Source organism: Dipodomys merriami, unplaced genomic scaffold, assembly GCF_024711535.1.
Source record: "Dipodomys merriami isolate MVZ:Mamm:240054 unplaced genomic scaffold, mDipMer1.0.p SCAF_1, whole genome shotgun sequence".
NCBI classification, from domain to species: Eukaryota; Metazoa; Chordata; class Mammalia; order Rodentia; family Heteromyidae; genus Dipodomys; species Dipodomys merriami.
Genome location: NW_027202270.1, coordinates 73,558,591 through 73,583,193, shown reverse-complemented (window position 1 = coordinate 73,583,193; position 24,603 = coordinate 73,558,591). Strand labels below are relative to the sequence as shown.

Sequence of the window (24,603 nt, the reverse complement as noted above, 5' to 3'; positions counted from 1 at the left end):
TTCATTTGCTCAAGGCTAGCACTCTACAACTTGGGCCACAGTGCCAACTGAACCCAGGGCTTCATGCATGCTAGGCAAGCACTCTATCACTAAGCTACATTCCCAACTCCTCTTTTAGTATTATTCAGACATTCCAAAATCACAACAGCCTTAACTCCCTGTAGGTAGAAATAAAACATTGCTCTTTCATCACAAGCTTTTCACGTAACAACCCAGATAGATTTCTTCAATATAAAAATCCAAAAAAAAAAAAAAAGCAAACCAAAACACTAGGGATAGAATTTGCTAAATTACTTGGTTAAATACTTTCACCATGCTCATTCTGGTCTACTGAACACAGATATGATATAATATATAAGAAGAGTTTATTGTAGTCAAATAGTTTCTAAAAACAATTGCAAGTCCCTTCACTAATTACCCAGGGTGGGTCTGAGCACAAACAGTGCACTCTCATCAAATGGAACTATGGAGCCTAAACCTTAACTGCAGATGATGCTTCAGGTAAAGTAAATCTATCCCCTTTTCTGCTGGGCAGATGGTTGTTAATATAGCAACAAAAATAAAAACAAACAACAAAAACAGACACTATTTCCTCCAGCTCCATTACCTTATCCTGAATCTACTCTCCCATACAGTGGAAGAGTTTGGACATGTCCTGTTATACCAACAAAGTCACAGTCTTTACATGTGGGTAAACTGAAGACAGCTGAAATCATTTGGTGTCTCTTCAGTATCATTCATGAAATCATTTCCTTAATGAACATTAAAAATCAGATACTTCATAACTGAGTTAAAAAGATAAAATAGCTAAGCTCCACCATGTAAATATCCTTAGTGCATAGGCATCAGAAACTTAAACCTACTACCTCACTAAAAATATGCAATTAAGCATGAAAATTAATGGAGATAGCACATAAACTATTTGAATAAAGCATCAGATCAAAAATCTAACTGATAAATTTAAAACTGTTGACTGCCTAAACTTTAATTTTTATGGCATTTTTGTTCTATCAAACAATTGAGGCTAAATGTTAGAAATACTTTTACTGTATTAGTTAGGTATAGAATTCTTTCCCCACAATCCTAGTGATCATTTTGTCAAGAATAAGGTCATTTTTCCTATACAAAACTCGGTGCTACAAAACAAAAGGGCTTCAGGACACTTTGAGCGAGATCAATGATACTGAGCCAGCAGACTACGGAATGTATTTAATAAGCCACCAACTTCTCCACTGTAACTTGTCAGAGGCAGCTTCCCTTTGACTCTGAAGTATAGCCTACCCAGGGAGTTATGGTTCATTCACTCAAGAATTCCTCTGATGTCTACCATGCGGATGGCTTGTGGTGTTACAAATAATGACAGCCACTTTCCCTGTGTTCATGGATTTCACTTGAGTTGAGCAAAATAGGCAAAAATGTGCATCCACAATCCCATAATTACAATGCATATTATGGTGGGTGTATGCAGAGTGTAAATGATTCCAGCAAGAAGCACTTAACACCCCTTTGAGTGTCTATAAACACAAGGTCCCCCACAAGAATTGAGGTATCCCCACTTTATTCACTGGCAGTACAACTAGTATCTATGCTATCTCCTCAGGACTGGCTTATATTCTCCCTACATCCAGGATCCAGAGTATGATTCAAAAGCATCATGATTTTAAAAAAGAAATAGAAAAAAGAAAACCTGATGACATCTAAAAGATCAGCTGTTCCAAGGATTCCCAAAGCTGGCTGAGTTCCAGTAGCACCTTGTGCCTTGACCCTGACCCAGATTTACTGGTGCAGCCTCCTGAAAGCTCTGAGCATGCCCCTTCACTCTGTGACCCACTGACCAGCATTTAGGAATTACTGACTCAAACCACCTGGATGTTCCAAAGGAGTTTAAAGGAAATTCACAGCCACGGAATTAAGTCATGACACCAAATGAATGTTACAGGTACATTAAGACAGCAATACTAAAATATCCAACAAATGATTTTTTAGTCTAAATATTGTTCAATGTAAAGTACTTTTAAGGCATATGGCATAACCCGCTCATAAGACAACCATTTAAAAAAACACTCAGATAAGAACTGCATGATGGGAAAGAAAACTATAGATAATTTATTGCAATTGCACTATAAGTTATCTTTACTTTTCTTGGTAGGGGGAAAATAAAAGAAGCACTTCTATTTCTCTCATGCTTTAAATAACTATATTTGATTTTCAGAAAAAAAAATTGTTCCTAAAAACATAGTCTAGCTGGCGACAAGTGGCTTTTGTCTGTAGTCCTAGCTACTTGGGAAGTTGAGATATGAGGATGGCAGTTTGAAGCCAGCCATAGCAATATAGTTTATGAGACTCTTATCTCCAATTAACTGCCAAAAAACTAGAAGTGAAGCTGTGTCCTCAAGTGGTAGAGTTCTAGCCTTCAGCAAAACAAATAAACAAACAAAAACAAAAGCAAAAAACAACCTCAGGGAGAATGCACAGCCTGAGTTCAAGCCCCAGGACCAGCACCAAAAGACAGATAGATAGATAGATAGATAGATAGATAGATAGATAGATAGATAGATAGATAGATAGATAGATAGATAGATAGATAGATAATCTCCTAAGTAAAATCTTAGCATAATGTCATGCACATATTAACCATTAAAATAAAGTATATGAAAAATATGAACAAAAACATTACCAAACATGCTTCTCAATAGGTATTTTGTACATTAATCTCTATCAAAATGAAGAATATATTACTTTAAGCATTTGTACAAGGAAGGTTAGTAGCATAATTTGGGCCCATTACTTTCAAAGGAAATGTGAAATGTAAGACATCCTCCTGTCAGTGAAAAGATACAGCCTCTGATGTGGTTTAAAAAAATAAAATAAAATAAACACAGTAGGGGAGTGTTAGTTGTATGCATACATTGGTGCACAAAGGGCGAGATGGGAAAGAGTAGTTCTGCCCAGGAAGCCCAAGCCTTGGGGGTTCAGTCTTAGGTAGAGCTACTCATACACCTCATCTTTACAAAGGGAATGATCTAGAGCCCACTGTGGCTCTCAGAGTTTACCCCAAAATGTAAGGTCATTCTCTATGCATAGCTATAATTTCATCAAAATATATTAAATTTCAAATGTTCACACCATCAGGGATGCTGTTTATTTTTCTATTAGCACATGTGTCTCCAGGGAATAAGATACAACTCTCAATGGACATGTTTATATAAATGTTCTTTAAAAATGAGCATTTGCCCTGAAAGGGAAAACTTAATTAAAAATGTATCCCCACATAGAAGGACGTGAGTTATAGCATCTGTAAAAGAAAAGTAACATGTTTTACATTTCAGTAAACTTAAAAATCCCTAATTTTTAGTGATTTGATTCCTAAGAGGTGAATTTCATTATTTTAAACTACTTATTTTTAAATTTCAAGTACAGGAAGTCAAATTTTACACTCAAAATGACCAACCTCATTTTATATTTGTGATTTTAAAGAGTTTGTGATAAACTCTTTGAAGATTATCATCCTACTATATATTTTAATTGTAACAAATATGTATGTCAGGTGTGATTTAGTTCACATTCTTATTAGGCAATGGATATTTATGAGTGCTATTTACAGTTTTATTTGCTGTCTTCTACAGAGTAATTCTTTTATTACTGAATTTTAAAATATGGAAATTAGAAGGTTTTCCTACAACTCTGTGAGCCAGCCTTACCAACTGGTAAGATATGTACCTGAGGCAAAATGAAATGTGTGACAATTTCTAGGAGGGAGGGGAATCTCATCCAGGCAAGAAATCTCATGACAATCATTTATCATTTATTTCCCTTAAATAGGAAAATTTGTCAAAACCAAGACATGTGCACTGGGCACTAAGCCGGAGAGAGTTGGCACTTACAAATATTGGTTGAGTTGAACTGAACTGAAACAAATGTTGTCTGAGATGAGGAATAAAAGTGCTTTTCCTCTTTCAAACAAAGGATTTATGAAAAATTCTGAAGTCACGTGGTTGTCTCTTCTATTGCCAGGAAGTCTCTGTAGAAGAGAAGTTTCCACTGGTACAGTTTTATGCCCTAGAGAACATGTGGAAATATCTAGAGACATTTGTGGTTGTCCCAATGGGAATGGGTGCTAATGATCTCTAGACAATAAAGACCAGGGGATGTTGTGAAATCAACTACAAAGCATAGGATAGCTCCATGAAAAAGAATTATGAAGCTCCAGATGTAAAAAAGTGCCCAGATATGCTCCTGCAACACAACTAAGACCCCACAGGTGGCTTCTGTGATGCCTTTCCATTCGCAGTGAAGGAGAGATCATAGCAGCATGAGAAGCATAGAATCATGAGGAGAGATCATAGCAGCATGAGCAGCTGTCCTAACAGCTCCTCCACTAAGAAGACTGCCTTTATTTGGAAATTTACAAACAAATATCTGTCAAAAGCGTTGGAGATTCTTTTACAAAACCATTTGAGGACAAATATAAAATGTAAAATTATATTTTAAAGTCAAAATGCTTTTTCCAAATTGTAGACACAGTTTTAGTCAATTACAATAAAAGAAATGAAAGCACACAGTACACAATTAAATGTACACACTATAAATTTTTGGTGATTGTGTTGTTTTAATTCTATTATTTGGTCACTGTTAAGACTTTATGCCTTATTGCTATTAACATTAGACAGTTTCTAATAACTTCTTACTATGCAAGCAAGGAACCAACGTTTCACCTAAATTTACCTTTTTATCTTCAAAGCTCTCATGGTTCACCAATATTTATTATATTATGTTTCATTCTCAAGCTCATTTGAATAATCAGACTTTGTGTCTGAAGCCAGTTTAAACACAGCAAACACCGATCATAAAGCTGAGGTTATTTCAACAGGATCTCCTGTAGAGCAGGGTGAACTAAACAGTTAGAGGCTAACTGGCTTCTAGTAGGTCTTAACGCCAACTGTACCTCATCCCTTTGCTCTCCATTCCTGTCTTGCTTTCAAGAAGCTCTTTGACGATTTTTTTTAACATGGAGAGGGCAGTTATTCCTCATAGATCCTCACAAATGGCATTTTCCCCTTTCTGATTTCTCTTCTTTATCCTCTCTCCTTTTCTTTGGTACTTGATTTGTATTTTGGTTATAATATATTCATCTCCTCCTTCACAACTTTGTTATTCCAGTGCATTGAACACTCAGTGTGAGCAACTAGTCATGTACTTGCTTGTCACTAATCTACCTTGTTTTGTTTTTCTAAAAGCTTTTAGAATCATTTGAATGTAGAAATCTCACCATTATGTTTTTTTCAAGTCAGCTTTTTCTGAAACTATGCTCTTCATCTTATTGCCTTTAGTTCCTTCAAGACTTACTCACTGGAATTTCTGGATTTATCCTGCTCTTTTATTTTCCATTTTGGTCTTTTCCCTCCATTTCATGGAAAATTTGCATGGCTTTAGCGTAGTATTTCACCAACATGTTCTTTATTCCTATTTTTTTTCAACCGCTCCTTGGCTCTTTATTTAAACAGTTAGAAATTTCATTTTGAAGAATTATTTCTTATTCCTCTGTTAATTTTTCTTCATAGAGGCCTGATGTTATTTTGGTGGCACAATACCTTCTTCTCTTTCTAAGAACACTTGGTAATTTTAAGCTGTTCCTTGCATTACTCTTTTCCAGAAGAGTTAGTTGTTCTGTGTTCTAATTGCATTTCTCCCCCCACCTTTTGTTTCTAATAATTGTTTTTTATTCTTTTTGTTTATTTTTGTTTGTCCTGAGGATTGAACTCTGGGCCTGCGCTCTGATCTCCTTTTGTGCAGGGCTAGCACTCTACTACCTAAGCCAAAGTGCCACTTAATTTTGGAAGTAAGAGTCTCACAGACATTACTGCCCAGGCTGGCTGTGAACGTTCAGATGATCCTCAGATCTCAACCTCCTGAGGGTTACAGGCGTGAGCCACAGGGACCTGGCTCTAATAACTTCTTTTAAGCTTCTGGGGATCTCTGGTTGTCTATGTCTATTTATGAGTAGAAGACCACAGTGATTCATATGATAAAGTGTGATACACCTCTGAACTTGTAGCACAGCTTCTTCTCCAGTGGGATGGCTGACGAATCAGAAGTTCTCCAATGGAAACACATAGTGTTGGTTTCCTGAGATGTGCAGAGATGTTCATCAGAGTGCTGTCTTTCTCAAGACAAAGTATATGACCCAACTCAACCAGACTTCTCAAACAGAACATGACATCTTAATTAAAATGAAGAAGTATTTTAAGAACAATATGCTTGGCAATTATGCATTATCTTGATTTACTGACAACTTTCAGATATACAAACCCTGGGTTCTATTCTAGTCATGCCTAGTTCTGTCATTCTTCTAGTTATTCCATTTTATTGATTTTCTACATGCATATACCAGAGTCCATTTTTAAACACAAAAAGGAGCAATGTTTATAGGTGGAAAGCTAATGCTATTGCATGCAATCATCAAACCCTTTGAGCTAGCTATAATAATTATTATTCTATGAGAAAAGAAACCAACAATATAGTAGATTTGTTAGTTTGACCAAGAAAGTGCCAAAATCTAAGTCAGTCTGACATCAAATCATATTCTTTCTCTCTACTCTCAAATGTTCATGGCAAATTGAGGATATAGGTCTGGCTGCAGTTAAAAATATGTGATGAATATTGGAAGAGAAATGTAAGAGTAGAAAACCCAGGAAGAAGAATTTAGACTCAACATGTTAAAAAAAAGTTAGAGATGTACAATCTCATTCCTAACAGTGGAGCAGCATGGTAAGTTAAAGAGAATTTAAGGAGATGGTCCTGTGGTGTAGGGAAGAAATGTGCTGGAATACAGCTGGACACAGAAGAGGAGAGTATGATGACATGGCAAGGGATGGAGAAAAAGGTGCACTTTTCAGGGGGCTTGGGAGAACGTTTTACAGGATTTTGTGGCTGCACTGGTATTACAGGGGATGAGGAAAGATGAGCCAAAATGAATTCAAGATTTCTAGTTGCAATATGCAAAGCTAAATGAATACATTTACTTTGTGTTTCTTGCATTCCCTAAATCCCAATGACATGAATAAGGAATGCAAAAGTGAGAATGAATGCATAGGAGTACTGAAAAGCAAAAAAGGATGCCAAAAGATTCTATAAAAATTTATTTTCTCTGGAAGACATGAAGAAAAGTGAAAGAAACCCAACACTTGGGAAGCTAAGGTAGAAATACAAGTTTGGAGCCAACCTGAGCAATATGGCGAGGTAGAGGATAGCTTGGATTACACTGAAAGACCCCGCTTCACAAACAAATAAGCAAATACACATACATACATGCATACATACATACATATGTGCATGCATGCCTGCATGCATACACACATACATACATACATACAAAAATCAAGTATGAATCAGAATGATGGAAAAGTCAAGCATGCTAGGTAGATTTTAATTAAACTTGAACCAAAGAAAGAAACTGAGCAGGAAACTGAAGTTTATCCTCATAAAGCACCCTTCCCACCATTAAGCTTAGGGCAGTTGGAGGTGGAGTGCAATAGGTAGTTACCAAGAGGGTGTGATATCCACTGTTGGGCAGGGAATGGGTAGTTCAGTTTATTTTTTGCCTGACTTTATTCAGTATGAACCATCAAGTATCTTATGTAAGGACTTTGTCACAGAAGCCTTCAATTTACAATCCCAGGCTTAGAGGCAGAATGAAGGCAGTTTCTTTGCCTATATTATTCCAAAATAATTGTACAAACTTAGATAAAACATAGTGTTAGTCAGGTGCCAGTGGCTCACACCCATAATCCTAGCTACTTCAGACCCAGCCAGGGCAGGAAAGTCCATGAGAATCTCACTCCAATAAACTACTCAGAAAAGGCCAGAAGTGGTACTATTGCTCAAGTGGTAGAGTGCTAGCCTTAAGCAGAAGAAGCTTAGGGACAGTACCCAGGGCCTGAGTTCAAGCCTCAGGACCAGCAAAAACGAAAACAAAAACAAACACAGTGTATACATTCACAATAATAGAGTATGTCTTTGTAAGTAATAAGTATACTATGTAAATACATATACTTTTATGTTAACCAAATTGGAAGGTATAAAAATGCATCATTTTGTTTTAAAATTAATGAAATGGTCCTAATAAACATTGAATACTACATTTGAAGGGTAAGTAGTCACAAAAAAAATGGGGAGCTTTTTTTCCATTTCCTTACAAATGGGACAATGTCATTCTCTCTGATGGAAGCATAGAATTCCATTGTGTACACACACACACACACATACACACACACACACACACACACACACACATCTATATATATACCACATTTTCTTGATCCATTCATCTACTGAGGGGCATCTGTATGGTAAATAATGCTGCAATGAACATAGTTGTGCTGGTAGCTTTACTATGGCCTTGTTTGTGATCATTTGGGTAAATGCCCAGAAGTGGCATTGCTGGGTCATACAGACCACTATCTGTAGTCTTTTGAGGAACCTCCATACTGCTTTCTAGAGTAGTTGAACAAGTTTACACTCTCACCAACATTATAGTAGTGTTCCCTTTTGGCCACTCCCCTTCAGCATCTGTTGTTATTAGATTTCTTGATAATGCCATTCTAACTGGGGTGAGGAAGAATCTCAATATTGCTTTGATTTGCATTGCTTTTATCGCCAGAGATATTGAGCATTTCCTTATGTATCTATTGGCCATTCTTAATTCTTCTTCAGAGAAGTCTCTTTAGCCCACTTACTAATGTGGTAGTTGTTTCTTTGAGGATTTATTTGGGGGGGGGGGATTTAATGTTTTGAGTTTTAAGTGTATTTTATATATGAGGCCAGTGTCTGTTGTAAGGCTAGTGAAGATCTTCTCCAAATCTGTGGGCTTTCTATTGGTCTTGTTAGCTATGTCCTTTGCCATAGAAGCAGAAGCTCTGCAGTTCAATGCTACCCCATTTGTTCAACATATCTTTTATTTGTTGTGTTTCCTAATCTTTATTAAGACCCAAAGAAACATAAGTCCCATGGTTTACCTCATTTGTAATAATTTGTATATATCTAGGATAATTCTAGCAGATGAGCAGAATAGCTCAATAGCTATGTACATATGACCATACAAGATGATGGGAAGTGAAATGAACTCCAAGACATGGACACAAGAGGTTTTTTCTTTGTTGTTGTTATTTTTATGTGATTTCTGGTTTCTTTTGTATTTTCCCATATAGTTTACTCCTGTTGTCATTGTATATGATTTTGGTACCCGGAGTTTTGTATATACATTTATCTGAATTAGGGATGGGAAGGAGACCAAAAAATGGTGAGACAAAGGACAAGGGTGGAACTGATGCAACAATGATACTCACAATACAATATGTTGGAAATGAACTGTACAACTTGGAGGGGAGGATTCAGGGATAGGGAAAGTGGGAGAAAAATGAAGGAGGCGGTAACAAATTTGAAAAGAAATATACTCACTACTTTACGTATGTAACTGTAACCCATCTGTACATCTCTTTGACAATAAAAGTTTTAAAAAGAAAAGAAATGGAACAACAAATCCTCAAAGAAACAACTGCCCAATAAATAAGTGGGCTAAAGACTTAAAGAGAATGCCTCCATCAGAAAGAATGACACTGCCCCATTTGTTAGGAAACGGAAAGACTTGGAAAAAATTATATTAAGTGAAGTAAGCCAGGCCCAAAGAAACTTAGGTCCCATGGTTTCCCTTATTTGAAATAACTAGTATATGTCTGAGTCAAGCAGAAAAGGTCAGATAAGTGGATGTTAGGGAAATGGACCCTAAGATATGTATTCAAATGTTTTTTTTTTCTTTCAGGTGATTGTTTCTAACACATTTATAAGATTATTTCTTTGTTGCTTTGTATGTCCCTCCCCCATGGTATAACCCCTGCTTTCACTGTATTTGAGGTTGGTATAATTTGTGGAGGGGAAGGGTAAAAACAAATCGTTTAAATAGGGATACAGGTGGATCCATTGCAACAATGAGATGTACAAGTCATTATGTTGAAAACGAACTTTACAACTTTGGTGGGGGGGGTTGCACAGGGGGCAGGGGGAGAATGGGAAGGGGAAACAAAGGAGGAGGCTACAATGCTTGATAAGAAACGTACTCATTATCTTGCCCATGTAATTGTAACCCTTCTGTACAGTATTTTCACAATAAAAATAAAAACAAAAGACTTAAAGCGAAACTTCTCTGAAGAGGAAATAAGAATGGCCAATAGACACATGAAGAAATGTTCAACCTCTCTAGCTATAAAAGAAATGCAAATCAAAACAACATTGAGATTCCACTTCACCCCAGTTAGAATGGCTATAATCAAGAACTCTAATAACAACAGATCCTGGAGGGGATGTGGCAAGAAGGGTACCCTACTTCATTGTTGGTGGGAGTGAAAACTTGTTCAACCACTTTGGAAAGTAGCATGGAGGTTCCTTAAAAGACTCCACCTAGAGCTCCCCTATGACCAAGCAATCCCACTTTTGGACATTTATCCAAATGATCACAAGCAAGACCATACTAAAGCTCCCAGCACAACTATGTTTATTGCAGCATTATTTACCATAGCTAAGATATGGAACCAACCCAGATGCCCCTCAGTAGATGAATGGATCAAGAATATGTGATATATATACACAATGGAATTCTATGTCTCCATTAGAAAGAATGACATCATCCCATTTGTTAGAAAATGGAAAAATTTATATTAAATGAAGCAAGCCAGGCCCAAAGAAACATATGTCGTATGGTTTCACTTATTTGCAATAACTAGTACATGTCTGGGACAAGCAGAAAAGGTCAAAAGCTATGTACATATGACCATATAAGATGATGTTAAGGGCCGCAATGCTTGATAAGAAATGTACGCATTATCCTGTCCATGTAATTGTAACTCCTCTGTACAGTGTGTTCACAAAAAAATAAAATAATAATAATAAAAAAGATGATGTTAAGGAAATGAACCCAAAATAGGGACACAAATGGTTTTTCTTTCTTGCTATTTTTTCTAATGTATTTATAAGGTACCATGTGATTTTTTTGTTGCTTTGTATGTCCCTCCCTCACTGTATAACCTCTGTTTTCACTGTATTTGATGTTGGTATAATTTGAGAAGGGGAAGAGAAAAAACAAATTGTTTAAATAGGGATAAAGTTTGACCCATTGCAACAATGAGATGTACAAGATGCTATGTTAAAAAAACTTTACAATTTAGGCAGGGGTGGGGGGGAGCGCGGGTGTGTAGTTGAGGAGGTGGGAGGTAGGGGAAAAACAAAGGAGGAGTCAACAATGCTGGATAAGAAATGTACGTATTACCTTGCTCATGTAACTGTAACCCCTCTGTACAGTATTTTCACAATAAAAAACTTATTTTTTTTAAAAAAGACTTCCTCAAAACAAATGGCTAACATGGATCAAAGGCAAAAATAAGGGAAGTTTTTCTATGTTCTTAAAATAATCCTGATGAAAAAAACTTTACATGCTTCACTTTATGTCATTTACAGATATGACATCTGCATTTCTGAGTGGCAGGGTACTAGTGTAAAAGTTCATGCCTCAGGTTATTAAAGTATAGAAAAATGCCAGTTGGGATCTGGTGGCACTTCTGACCCTAGCTACTGAGAAGGCTGGGATGAGGAGAAGCAAGACTGAGACCAGCCTGGGCAAACAAGTCCAACTGCTGTGTGAAGACAATATAGTCATACTACTGAACAAGCAAGCCAAATAAGGGCAAGGCCCTCAGTTCAAACTCTACTACTGCAGTACCATCTTATGCTATCTATCTATCTATCTATCTATCTATCTATCTATCTATCTATCTATCTATCTATCTGTCTATCTATACATAGATGCTATATAGATAGCATATATAGAAAGCATATATGTATGCACACATATATACACATAGATATATATGTGTATATATGTGTACATATATATATATATATAGGCATATACGGATGACAGTGTCACATTCGAAAACCTATTTACAAATACAAAACATATGTAGCTTTACATTTAAAATTATATGACCTTAAAAATCCTATTTTAAAAAGCCATTTAAAATCAGCCTCTATCCTTGATATATATGAAATATGAAAATATATTCTTAAATTGATAGCTTACTTACAAAAATAAAACCAAATTTCATATTGATTCAAGTTTTTATTAGAAGCATTTTAAAAGCCTAATTTATTCAACAATACTTTGATGGCTGTATCTATCCATTATACCTGCAGGAAAAATTTAATATGAGACGTTAAGTAGAAAGAAGAAAATATGAGATTATTGAAAGATCACATGATAGAATAAAATTAAAATGATTGGAACTGATAATACAATTCTTTAAAAGATACAAACATAAGTATACCAAAAAATAGAAAATACTAATATTTGATATTTAAGTGGGAATATAGGCATTGTGAGTAGTAGTACATATGATTACAATTATTAAAAAATACATTTATACAAACTCACTTGTTCATTTTCCACAACATGCTCAATTCTAGGAATTTGTTCAATAGGTATATTGAACAATGTACTCTACAATGTACTATAGAACTAAAAGCAATCAAATATTAATTAGGGGCTGCTTAAACATATATATCAATTCCATAAAATGCTGTGAATTCTCAAAAGTCTAAGTTGCTCTATATGGTATTTTTGTGTGTGATGGTAGGATTTAAACTCAAGTCCGTATACTCTCACTTAGCCTTTTTTTCTTAAGGTTGATGTTCTTCCACTTGAATCATACTTCTACTTCCATATATATTATTTCTTTTAAGCCCCAAATTAGAAGATCATGTTAGAGAGCATTATACTCTTCATGATATTATGCTAAACACATCCACACATCTGGACATATATGTATTACACTATTAATAATGATTATTTCTATGTGTGATTTGCAAGGTGGCAGGAAGCAGGCTGAGGCAATGATGACTTCCTTAGAAATTTCTGAAGACTGAACAATAATATGAATGGAAAAGTTAGGTCACGTTCCCAAAAGCAGACAGTGAGGTAGGTATATGAGTGCAAAAGATTTATAACAGAAATACTTTCAATCTGGTATGAGAGTGGGACAGCGGGAAACAGAGAAGTGTGTGATCTCAAATGAAGACTCAGAATGTAATTTTAGCCTGCTCCTACAGAGACCCTCCAAAGTATCAGTCATACCTCAGAACTGTCCATACTAAGAAGTTGAGTTTTCCAGACTCGGATGCCTGTCAGTCATCAATCCAGAGCTTCCTAGCAGAAGCAAATGTCACCCCAGTGGCTCTGAATACATTGTAGCAAAGTTCATCCTCAAAGGCAATCATGGTGAAGAATCAAGGACATATACTTTTATATTTACAATAAAATAGGTGTATGTTAAAAATGAAAAAAAACACAACAGTAAGACTTATCAAAAAATTGTATGTTAAAACTCTCAAATTTTGTGCAAAAACAAATATCTACTAAACAGCTCTCTCACAAGCTTCTACTCATATTCTCATCATTTGATCTCTAGGAAACCAGGGTGAGTGTGCTGGAACCTAGAACATCTCTCTTAGCCTTCCATCTTTTCAATCTGGTGTGGTTTAAGAGATTTTAAGGAGCTGGAGGGAGTAGAAATCTTTTGTTGATCCAAAGGAAGCCATATTACATGGCCATCGACTTAATATGAAAACTACATATAAGCTGGAACACATGGAAAGTAGAGTACAGGCTAAAGTCAAAGCAGAACTCTAGATTAGGGAACATGCTCCAAGAATCTGTATATTATGCTGAGGTTTCTATCTTGGTGTGATCACAGTGCAGTTACAGTGCTTTTCAGAGAAATACGATTGCTCATATGTACCGTACTGGTTGTCAACAATGATTATTTGGGAAGATGGTGCTTATCATAGCCTCCATAATCTGCAACAGTTCTGCCAATGAGCCCAGGTATCTACTGGGTAAATTCACCTGATTATGTGTGCAGCTACTCTCTCTGGAACTATTAATGCTTATGTATCCTTACCTGTACCTCTGATGCAACAGCTATTCCTTTGTCTCCATTTCAGGATAACATGAAGATGACCTTGCAATCAAGCATGTAAGCTATATAATATTTTATACTCTATCACTTGTCTTAGTATAAAGGTGACTTCAAAAATCAATGAATGGCACAATAACCTCCCGAAAAATAAAATATTTAGGAATTAACCTAACCAAAGATGTAAAAGAACTATTTAATGAGAACTATAAAAAGTTGAAGAAAGAAATTGCAGAAGACACTAGGAAATGGAAAGACCTCCCATGCTCCTGGATAGGCCGACTTAATATAGTAAAGATGGTAATACTTCCAAAACTAACATACAAATTCAACGCAATTCCTATTAAAATCCCAATGACGTACATCACTGAAATACAGAAAACAGTCCAAAAATTCATATGGAACAACAAAAGACCTAGAATAGCCAAAACAATTCTAGGGGATAAAGACAATATGGGAGGGCTATCCATGCCGAACTTCAAACTCTACTACAGAGCTATAATAACAAAGACAGCATGGTACTGACACAAAAACAGACCCAAAGACCAATGGAACAGAATAGAAGATCCAGACATAAATCCACAGGCCTACAGCCAGCTAATATTCGACAAAGGAGCCAAAGACATACAATGGAAGAAACACAGCCTCTTCAACCGCTGGTGCTGGGAAAACTGGGCAGCCACATGCAGAAAACTAAAAGTGGACGGACCCCAGCCTATCACCATGCACCAACATCAACTCAACATGGATTAAAGACCTTAACATTAAACCTGAATCTCTGAAACTACTGCAGGACAGAGTAGGAGAGACACTTGAACTAATAGGCACAGGAAGGAACTTCCTGAACAGAGTCCCAGGGTCACAACAAGTTGGAGAGAGACTCGACAAATGGGACTACCTTAAAATAAAAAGCTTCTGCACAGATAAAGCTATCGCAACCAAGCTAGAAAGACAACCAACTAATTGGGAAAAAATATTTACCAGCAATATATCAGACAAGGGGTTAACATCCTGTATATACAGGGAACTCAAGAAACTAATCCCTCCCAAACTTAACAAACCAATTACTAAATGGGCAAAGGAACTAAAGAGGGACTTCTCAAATGAAGAAATAAAAATGGCAAAGAAACACATGAGGAAATGTTCATCATCCCTGGTGGTGAAGGAAATGCAAATAAAGACAACCCTGAGATACCACCTTACCCCAGTCAGAATGTCCCACATCCACAAATCAGCCAACGACAAATGCTGCAGGGGATGTGGAGAACGAGGAACGCTATTACACTGCTGGTGGGAATGTACACTTATACAACCACTTTGGAAAGCAGTCTGGAGGGTCCTTAGAAAGCTAAAGATTGACCTCCCTTATGACCCAGTCATACCACTTCTAGGCATCTACCCTGAACAACAGGAACCAATATACAAGGACACATGCACCTCCATGTTTATTGCAGCACTGTTCACAATAGCTAGGATATGGAAACAACCTAGATGCCCCACCACAGATGAATGGATCCAAAAATTGTGGTATCTATACACAATGGAATATTATGCAGCCATTAGAAATGACAAAATAATGGCATTTGCAGGGAAATGGATGGAGCTAGAAGGAATCATGTTGAGCGAGGTAAGCCAAGAACGAAGAGACAAACAGTACATGGTCTCCCTGATAAGTGGATGATAAATCCAAAATGTTAGGTGATATGACAAAACTAACAGGACTTAAGAAACAAAGAACTCCCACTCATCTGGTTGAACCACTACCAAATATCCCCATGCTGCTGATCACATATATGGTATATAACATGTGAGCACCGTTATATATTACAGACTGTGATAGACAATTTGCTCCAGGAAAGTTAGAATGAACTTGTGACTTTAAATGAGCATCATTATTCCACAATACTGTGAATTTCCCGGAAATTAAGTAATCACTTAATCACAATAAAAAAAAAAAAAGAACCTCGGGGAAGGGAGGGAGGGAGGGGATGGTAGGGGGAAAACAATGGAGGGGGTAACAATGTTCAAGAGGAAGTGTACTCATTACCTCACTCATGTAACTGTAACCCTCTGTATAGTATCTTTACAATAAAAAAATTTAAAAAAAAATCAATGAATGGGGTTGGGAAGGCAGCTCAGTGGTAGAGCACTTGCCTTGCAGGCATGAGGCCCTGGGTTTGATTCCTCAGCACCACATAAGCAGAAAAAGCCGGAAGTGGCACTGTGGCTCAAGTAATAGAGCACTAGCTTTGAGCTAAAGAGCTGAGGGACAGCGCCCAGACCCAGAGTTCAGGTCCCATGATGACAAAAAACAAATTAATTTTAAAAAATCAATCCATGATGGAAAACTCTTGTTTAGAAATGGTGTGTGTGCCTTTACACATGTCAAGAATAAGCTGGTAAGTGGTGCTGTAGCTCAAGTGGTAGAGCGCTTGCTTTGAGCTGAAGAGCTGAGGGACAGCGCCCAGGCCCAGAGTTCAAGCCCCATGACCAACAAAAAAAATAATAAAGAATAGGCTGGTATTAAAACATCCTGGTTACATATGAATACTGACTTATAGAGACATGAAGTCAAGGCTAACAAGCGAACTAGAAATTGGGGTCTAATTTGAGTCATTAACTCAGGAGCAACAATGAATTCAAGACTATGGAAAAGATGCCTTTAAGAACTTCATCTCCCTTTCCAGTTGAGTAGCCATATTACTCCCAGTCATCCTCTATCTGGACTATACAAATTAAAAATATTATTAATACTGTTATCATTACTAAAAATTAATTCAAATTATTATCTTAAATGGTTCTTTTCAAGACCCCATTTGCTTACTGTGTAGATCAGCCACTCAAAATCTGCAGATTCATACTCATCCAATCGCTAGTTACATCTACACACGCACAAATAAAGATAGAATGCTGGAATCAAAATTATGCAGATACTGGGCACCTGTGGCCCACACATGTAATCTTAGCTACTCAGGAGAATGAGATCTAGAGAAGGGTGGTTTGAAACCAGCCTGAACAGAAAAAGCTTGGGAGATACCAATTAATAGGAAAAATGTAGAATTGGATGAATGGCTTAAGTTGTAAGGCGCCAGAATTAATGTAAAAAAAAAAAAAAGCGAGTGCAAGGCCCTGAATTCAAACCTTGGTATTAGCACCAAAAGAAGAAGAAGTAAAAAAAAAAAAAGGAAATAAAAAAGAAATAAGAAGAAATTGGGTACATTATCAACATCAATATAAACCACATGCCTGATTTTTCCCTTTAAATCATCAACACTATTTTTTTATATTACTGCTTTGAGTGCATATGTACATGGACTATGCCATTTAAAGTAAATCGGTGAGATTTAAAAGCTGTCATTATATAAGATCATTTAAAATCATAATCTAAGTATATAGGAGGCCTATGCAAATATTTTATGGCCTGTGAATCACTTTAGCCAAAATCCAGCAGGATTTCAAAATCAATGTTCATTTTTAAAAGCATTTAAGATGTTTACAGTTGGACTGAATTCCAATTACTCTTTCTTTCTTTTTTCCATTTAGATCATCCCCCTGAAAGTTATGATCAATTTTTTAGAGGTTTTTCCTCTATATTTCATAGGTCTCATATGCTATCTTTGTGCCGTTTTGTTTACTTTAAAATGTGCTATTTTTCTCTGAACTCCTGACTCTTTGAAATTAAAAACTATTTCTGATTTAAATACTGTACCTTTCATTGATGCACCCTAAAATCACTTGCTAGTTTTCTGATTGCTGAACAATACTAAACCGTAATTTTGATTTAATTAAGAGTCAATTTATTTTTTTAAGTTGAAGCAATGACTATATGTTAGTAGCTGTACACGGGGGAAAAGCCTTGACTATACCATTTTAATTTAAATTTTATTGATTTTGCTGATTATTTGTGTTTAGTAAGTGCTCATTAATTCCTTTGCTTATTAGACTAAATTTTCCTTTTCTATAAGCAAAGATAATACTAATCAGCCTCATAGTGTTTTTATAAATAGACTTCTAAGCATATATACCACTTATGATACAGCTAATAGCATAAATGCCATGTGAAGTTTTTATTTAAATCAATTGTTTGTGTATAAGGAATATTAAAAATTGTACAGTAACGAAGGATGTCATTCATAGAACAAAACTGAATTCTTGTAATATATTTTAAAAAGAGCTTTTAGAAATAAATGTTAATCTATTTTATCTATCGGTAGTGACTTCACCACATAGATGAAGCTCTGAGGCTGTTGTATAACAATACAAGGCTGGCAACTCACAAGAGCACACAAGCACAATTCACACTCACAAGCTGGGACCTGCTCTGTTTTGTTTGCTGCTATGATTTCACTACTTGTTAACAGAGTAAGTGCAAAGTCTGAGCCCAATAGAGGGTAAGTATTTCTTGCATATTCAGTATATTTAGAAATAGAATTCCAGTTTTTTAATATCATATTCATTGCTCTTTTCAACACAAGAATGGAAACATTTATAATGTTTTCTCTGTCTTCTAGTCTTATTGGGAGAATAGGATAGCATAAATTGTATGAAAGAAACTTGAAAGTGTATAGAATATAGAAAGCTACTGGAGCATTATTATCAATGTGGTCTTAGTTTTTAAAAAAGTCTCAATTTTCTTTCATAGATCCATATCTTTAAAAAAGGAAAAACTGAAAGAATGACAATTTTAAAGACAACTGTTTAGGCTTTTTGAATAATAGCATAAGGAAAAAGCAAATTCTGTCCAATAGCATCTGGGTTAAAATAATAAGGCTTTCTTCTGTTTTTAAAATGATAGTTCCATAAAGAAAAGAAGACTCCTTATGCTGAGTATACAACATGATGAATCAAACATCTAGTTGAGGACTTATATCTAGAATTTTATAAGTTAAAATAAAGCAGAATGGAAGTCTTTAGTCAATCTTAAGTTTTTCTACAATATGAAAATCTCTATAAATTATTTTAAACTAAACTACAAATTTCTTTAGCTCATTATTTACTGGGTAGGATATTGGCATAAAGAATGGAGCTGTCATCCACCCAATTCATCCTATCACTAATAATAAAAAGCCATCCTACAAAATTAAGAAGAGTGAGGAAAAGGGTAAATAGGAGAGGGATGGATAAGAATGTTGGGAGGGGTGACATTGATCAAGATATATTCTATTCATAAACTGCTTTGTTAAATGGCAACTCTTTTGTACTACTATTTAAAGATAATAAAAATTACAAAATAAAAATATCAGGTAAGCTGTTAGTAAAATTCGTTAAAAACACTGACAAGGTTACTCAAGTTTGAAACAACTAAACATCTTATAAAAGAGTATTATAGAACCATACAACAGTACAATAAATCAGTTAGCTGAAAAAAGAATACCTAACATAGTTTTAACATATTGCAATTTAAATTATAAGCATGTGCAAGTAAAAGCTATTGATTTGTCTTTTGATTTTATCATCAGGCCAATAATATAGAAATTAGTTTTTGAACTGCCAGCCTATATACCTTCAGGATGCCTAGAGAGTAACTCCACATGGATGAATGCTCAGAATCATTTGGGCCAATTTTTTTAAAAACAGCTTTAAAATAATTGACTTCCAAATCAAGATATTAAATGTCAGCTTCTAACCAGCAATAATGCTTATGGCTAGGACAGAAATGAGATTCCTCAAAGAAACGCTGACACAGCCCTGGTTATAAGCACTTGAGTGTACGACTATAATTCTTTTTTCAAATTTTACCCAGCAAAGCCTCAGGTAAAAATCTGTGGAATATGTAAACAGTTAGTGATAGTCCTGGAGCTTTCATAAAATCACAAACTTGTGACATATTTATATCTACCTTTGATTGTTATCAGTACATGACCAAATCATTCCAGCTATATTGATTAGCTATTTATTACATGAAAGGTGGCCAATACTTCAAAACAGCATGTTGTGCATGACAAAAATCCGCATTTCTTAATTTACCTGATTTGCAAAGGTACACATTTTAAGCTGTCAATATAAACAGCTAAAAGATAGTTCAAAAAATGTCTTTGCCTTATTTAGTATTCTGTCCACTAATGAGAAACACCAGAGAAAGAGAGAGAAAATAAAGATTAAGTAAGCTTTTCTTTTCCATTCAGAAATCTATAAAGCAATAAACTATGATCTCAAGAGGAGCCACTTCCCTATGTCAAAGGCATTTTAAACTGGACCAGACAACACAATTTCAGAATAGTACAACTTTTATTAGGAAGTATCTGTCTGGGATTTAGTTGTCTGACCCTAATTTCATTTTTAAAATTCAAACCTAATGATACTCAGGAGGAGTTAGCTTTAAAGCCCAGTTAACGCTGAATCACACCCTGATCTGGTGGTATTTTCTCCTCCATATTGTCCTCTAGCTAACAGACTAGTATTGATCCTACACTGGGAAATGCTGTTTTGATGTTTATTGATCAAGACAATAGGTAGGAAATTGTGATTTTTGAACGGAAGAGAGTCATGAGTTATTACTTCTGGTAAATACAATAGACCAATATGAAGATTAATATTTTTTAACATACACATACATATCCTTAAAAAAATTCAGGCAAGATTATGTCAAAAAGCAATGATAAAATTAAAACTGGTCATCACAAGTTTTGTGATAGTATAGGATTCCAAAAAATTGCTTACTTACATCAATCATTTTCAACTTAGATATCCTTATCCAAACTCAGCATTTCTATTCAAGAAAAATAAACTGAAATACATAACAAGTTTACTTTTACATTATTACAAAATTACCTTACACTGGAGTTAATAATTCATCTAAATTCAAATTTAAACAGTCTACATTTTGCTTAAAAGTAAAATAATCATGAGGAGTTACAAATTATCAAACAAATCTGTAAGTAATTGATACCTAAGTGAAGTCTTCACCTTGTATATCAAATCATGAAACATCATTTATTTTGTCTTATTAATTCCACATGCCAAGTTTTCATTAAGTGACAGAATATTCTTATATTGAATACACTACTACTAAAGGATATTAAGAAAAGAACACACTCAAGGTGAGTGTTTTAATTTTTCAAGTGCCTAGTAACCCCATTAATTAGGTAAAGCAAACTACTTGTTTAAAAGGCTAGACAATAGCCAAGAAAACTGAGCAAGGACAGCTGCATGCCCACACCTCTACAGGCTGTCTGTAACATTGACCCATTAAGCTTATTGTTTCTTTAGAACTTTTCACTATCCACATTTTTTTTTAAAAAATCAAGTTTTTCTAACAATTTTATATCTCTGATGACTTCTTTGGGCATAGCTCCCTAAATAAGCGATTTTCACATAATTTTAATAAATCTATTACTCATTTTAAATCTTTAGTTTTTTTAAGTACAATCTTGTCTGGCAATGCAAATAGAAAATAACAATCCAATTTCAATAGTAATTCAAGTGTTATCTGTCTTGCTCTAACAAATTAAATAGACAGATGTGTATATAGATTTTTCTATGGATACATGACTATCTTTCTCAGCAGAATTCATATGATTCCTCAAAAATAAAATGCTAGTCTTCCAAGAAAAAAAAAACCAAAAGTTACCCACTTGCTTTGAGGATTTAACAATGAAATTCAATACCCAGCTCAAAAAGGTAGGCTGGACCTGCAAACTAAGCAAGGAGACAGGTGAGGTGCTTGAACTGCCCTTTTCTGTTAGGGTGGGGCATATGGTGGGGTTGGAGAATGTTTCAATCTGGGTCTACCAAGCTCAGCTACTCTGTTTTCCTTTCACATCCTCACCCCCTTGTGTTAAAAAGCTGGAAACAGCTCTAAGAATGTGGAGAATGTAAACAGCCTTTTATTGTCCAAGAGGATGGCCGTGGAAGGCCTGGTGCTTATCACAAGGCTGCAGCTCCCTACCTCACTTACCATGATAAAGTGCTCCAGGAAAAAAAGAAAAGAAAAGAAAAATGAAAACACATTACAACCCCAGCACAATCCAAAAACGGATTTGCATTGGACATACCTTCCATAAACACTAATCAATCAATATATGCAGCAATATTAGAATCTAAATCTTAAAGAATGATAATCCTTTCCAGATGCATTTCTTGTATCATATTGGGTGTATTCATGGTGGAAGGGGCAAATCTAACATTTCCAATACAATAGCTGATAGAAAAGCTAACTTCTCTCCCATACATTCACTAAAAATATTCCTTCATTTCTGTGAACAGTGCTTATGGAATGGACACACAGTTCATCATCACTAAATAGAAAATTAATGAACTAAGATTAATGAAGATATTCTGAAGACTCCATATGAGCACCGGATTCCCACTGGGCACACCACATAACTGCTGCTTTGTTAAATCTCTTTTCATTGAAATCCAGATTAAAAATTGTTAAAGCAAGTGATACTGAAGATTAATGTAGCATATATTTCAGATATATAAAGATTTCGATGTGAAACTTATTTTCATCTTCTGTATTATACTTAGCCAGCTTGTGCCAGCTCGTTCAAGGACATTAGAGATGATCTTCTTGATGCCACTGAAGAATTTCTTAGCTAATGTTATGCAGGGAAAGTTACATCTCTGCTCTTTCAGGAATGGAGCACAGGACCAGTGGTCTTTCACTTTTGTCTCTTAAGAGTCTCTTCTATCTTCAACACATGCAAGGTGCCCCAGCCTCTACAGTCATAATTTATTTCATTGCAAAACTTACACAAATTATTTGACTTTCTCTCAAGGAAAAGGATTGTTATTCCGGACTCCTCATCCTGGTTTTAACAACCCAGAGGTTATCATACAAAATCTTAAGTATGAGGAGGACCCAAAGACACCCTGAATCATGAGAGTGATCACTTAATAGCCACCTATCAAGGCAGATGTAAAGTGACCAGTAGCAATCAATCACAGAGAGGGAATGAACCAAAGCAGTTCCACTTATACAATTTTAGTCAAAGTTTCCTTGTGAAGTCTTACTTAGAATTAGCCTTAAATATAAGCAACTAGCAACCCATAAAGCAAACAAGGATAAATAGGGAGGAGGAGAATGTGGAACCTCTCCGGGAAATCAGGTACAACAGAGAGTCGTCCAGTTGTCTGGCGATCTCTGAACCACCTTTGAGTACCTTTCATATTCTTCAGCGGCCCCAAGCCGCCTAGACAAGGAACAAGACATTTCCAGGAAAAGGATGCTTAGCGATCCCCTAGGCAGGGCTCCTTGGTGGAGTTTGGCCTTGAAAAGTTACGTCTTGCATTACCAGCAGGCACAACACCCTTCTCAGTTCCCAGTAGCAAATGGGAAACGAAAAGGAATTCAAGATGACACCAAAATGAATCTTTTGCCCCTGCCCCCACACCCTTCCAGACGACACTATCCTAGCCCAGATGCTCTGCTTTGGGCACCTGGGCAAAACACCAGAAAGAAATAAGAATCACCAATTCTTTTAGTCTGGGCTGAAGGAAAATCTTCCAACCCAATCCGCATCGTATCCACCTACACCCATCCCAGGATTCCTGCTGATCAATAAACCTCGCTTCCCAGACACTTTCTTCCTACTTTATCCCAAACGTTTAAGTCCCTAGCCTCACCCGCCTCTATGTCCCTTCTATGCCAGTCTCCAGGACATTTCCTCCAACCTCTATGGCCACCCCAAAACTACCTCACTCCGGGCGCCCTTCGCCCCATTTTCCATACATCCACCGGCTTCTCTGGGGAGCCCGCCACCCTCGCGATTTTCCCGCCGAAACGCGTGCCCTGCGCGCGGGGCGTGGGGCGTCGGGGCTGGCCCGGCACTCACCAGCTGCAGCAAGCTGGGGACCACGACGAGGGGCAGCGGCCGCAGGCGCATGGTGCCGGCTGGCGCGGCGTCTCAGGAGCTGCGCGCCCTCGCCTGCTTCTCGCGCATCTCCACTTCGGGGGGCCGGACTGAGGACACCGGGGACGGAGCGCAGCGCTTCCCGCGTGGAATCCGAGCGCCGCGCTGAGCGGTGCAGCGCCGGCCGGCTGGCTGGCTGGCTGGCTGGTTGGGTGGGTGGGTGGGCGGGCGAGGAAAGGGGAGGGAGGAGGGCAGGCGGGAGGTGTCTCCCGGGGCCCCTACGCGAGGGGGGCTTGGAAAGAGCGTGCGGAACTGCCCGAGCTACAATCGTCTGCTCTGGGGTTCGGTCAGGGTCGGTGGGAGCGCAGGGGACGCCCTGCGGGTGCAGGCGACGACTCGAAAGCTTTGGTGCGCGCGGAGTTTGCGCGCGCAAGGCTATTCTAGGGATCTCGCCCTGCCAGGCTGCTCTCTGGCAGAACTGAGCGCTCCCCGGCCAGCTGGTGTCTTGGAGTCCCCACAATGAAGGGTGTCTCCTCTCTCCTTTGGTCGGAGCAGCTAGGCTGTACCTGGAGTCCTGCCCACTGAGGGCTCCCGCACCTGGCCAGGGAACCTTGGGAGTTGGGACTGTGAAGGGATCTCCCCGCTGGATGTAAGAATGAGTGGTCTGGAAGAGCACCCAGGGAGTTTGTAAGGGAAGGGAAAGGCAGAGTCCTGGGGTGTGGGGGGGTTGCAAAGGGAAGGTGGGGATGGACAGAGCAGCAGAGTGTTCCACGCCTCTGTGCGGGCTAGCA

At 37.1% G+C, this 24,603-nt stretch overlaps 1 protein-coding gene across 1 annotated transcript in view; it reads right to left on the bottom strand.

The window, feature by feature from the left end:
- The window catches only part of Nxph2 (neurexophilin 2), a 123,002-nt gene extending 99,137 nt beyond the window's left edge, over positions 1-23,865 (bottom strand). Inside the window, exon 1 of the mRNA XM_070038050.1 lies at positions 23,795-23,865. Coding sequence (XP_069894151.1) covers positions 23,795-23,845 — 51 coding nt within the window. The 5' untranslated portion in view covers positions 23,846-23,865. The remainder of the gene's footprint in view (positions 1-23,794) is intronic.
- Positions 23,866-24,603: the final 738 nt, after the last annotated feature.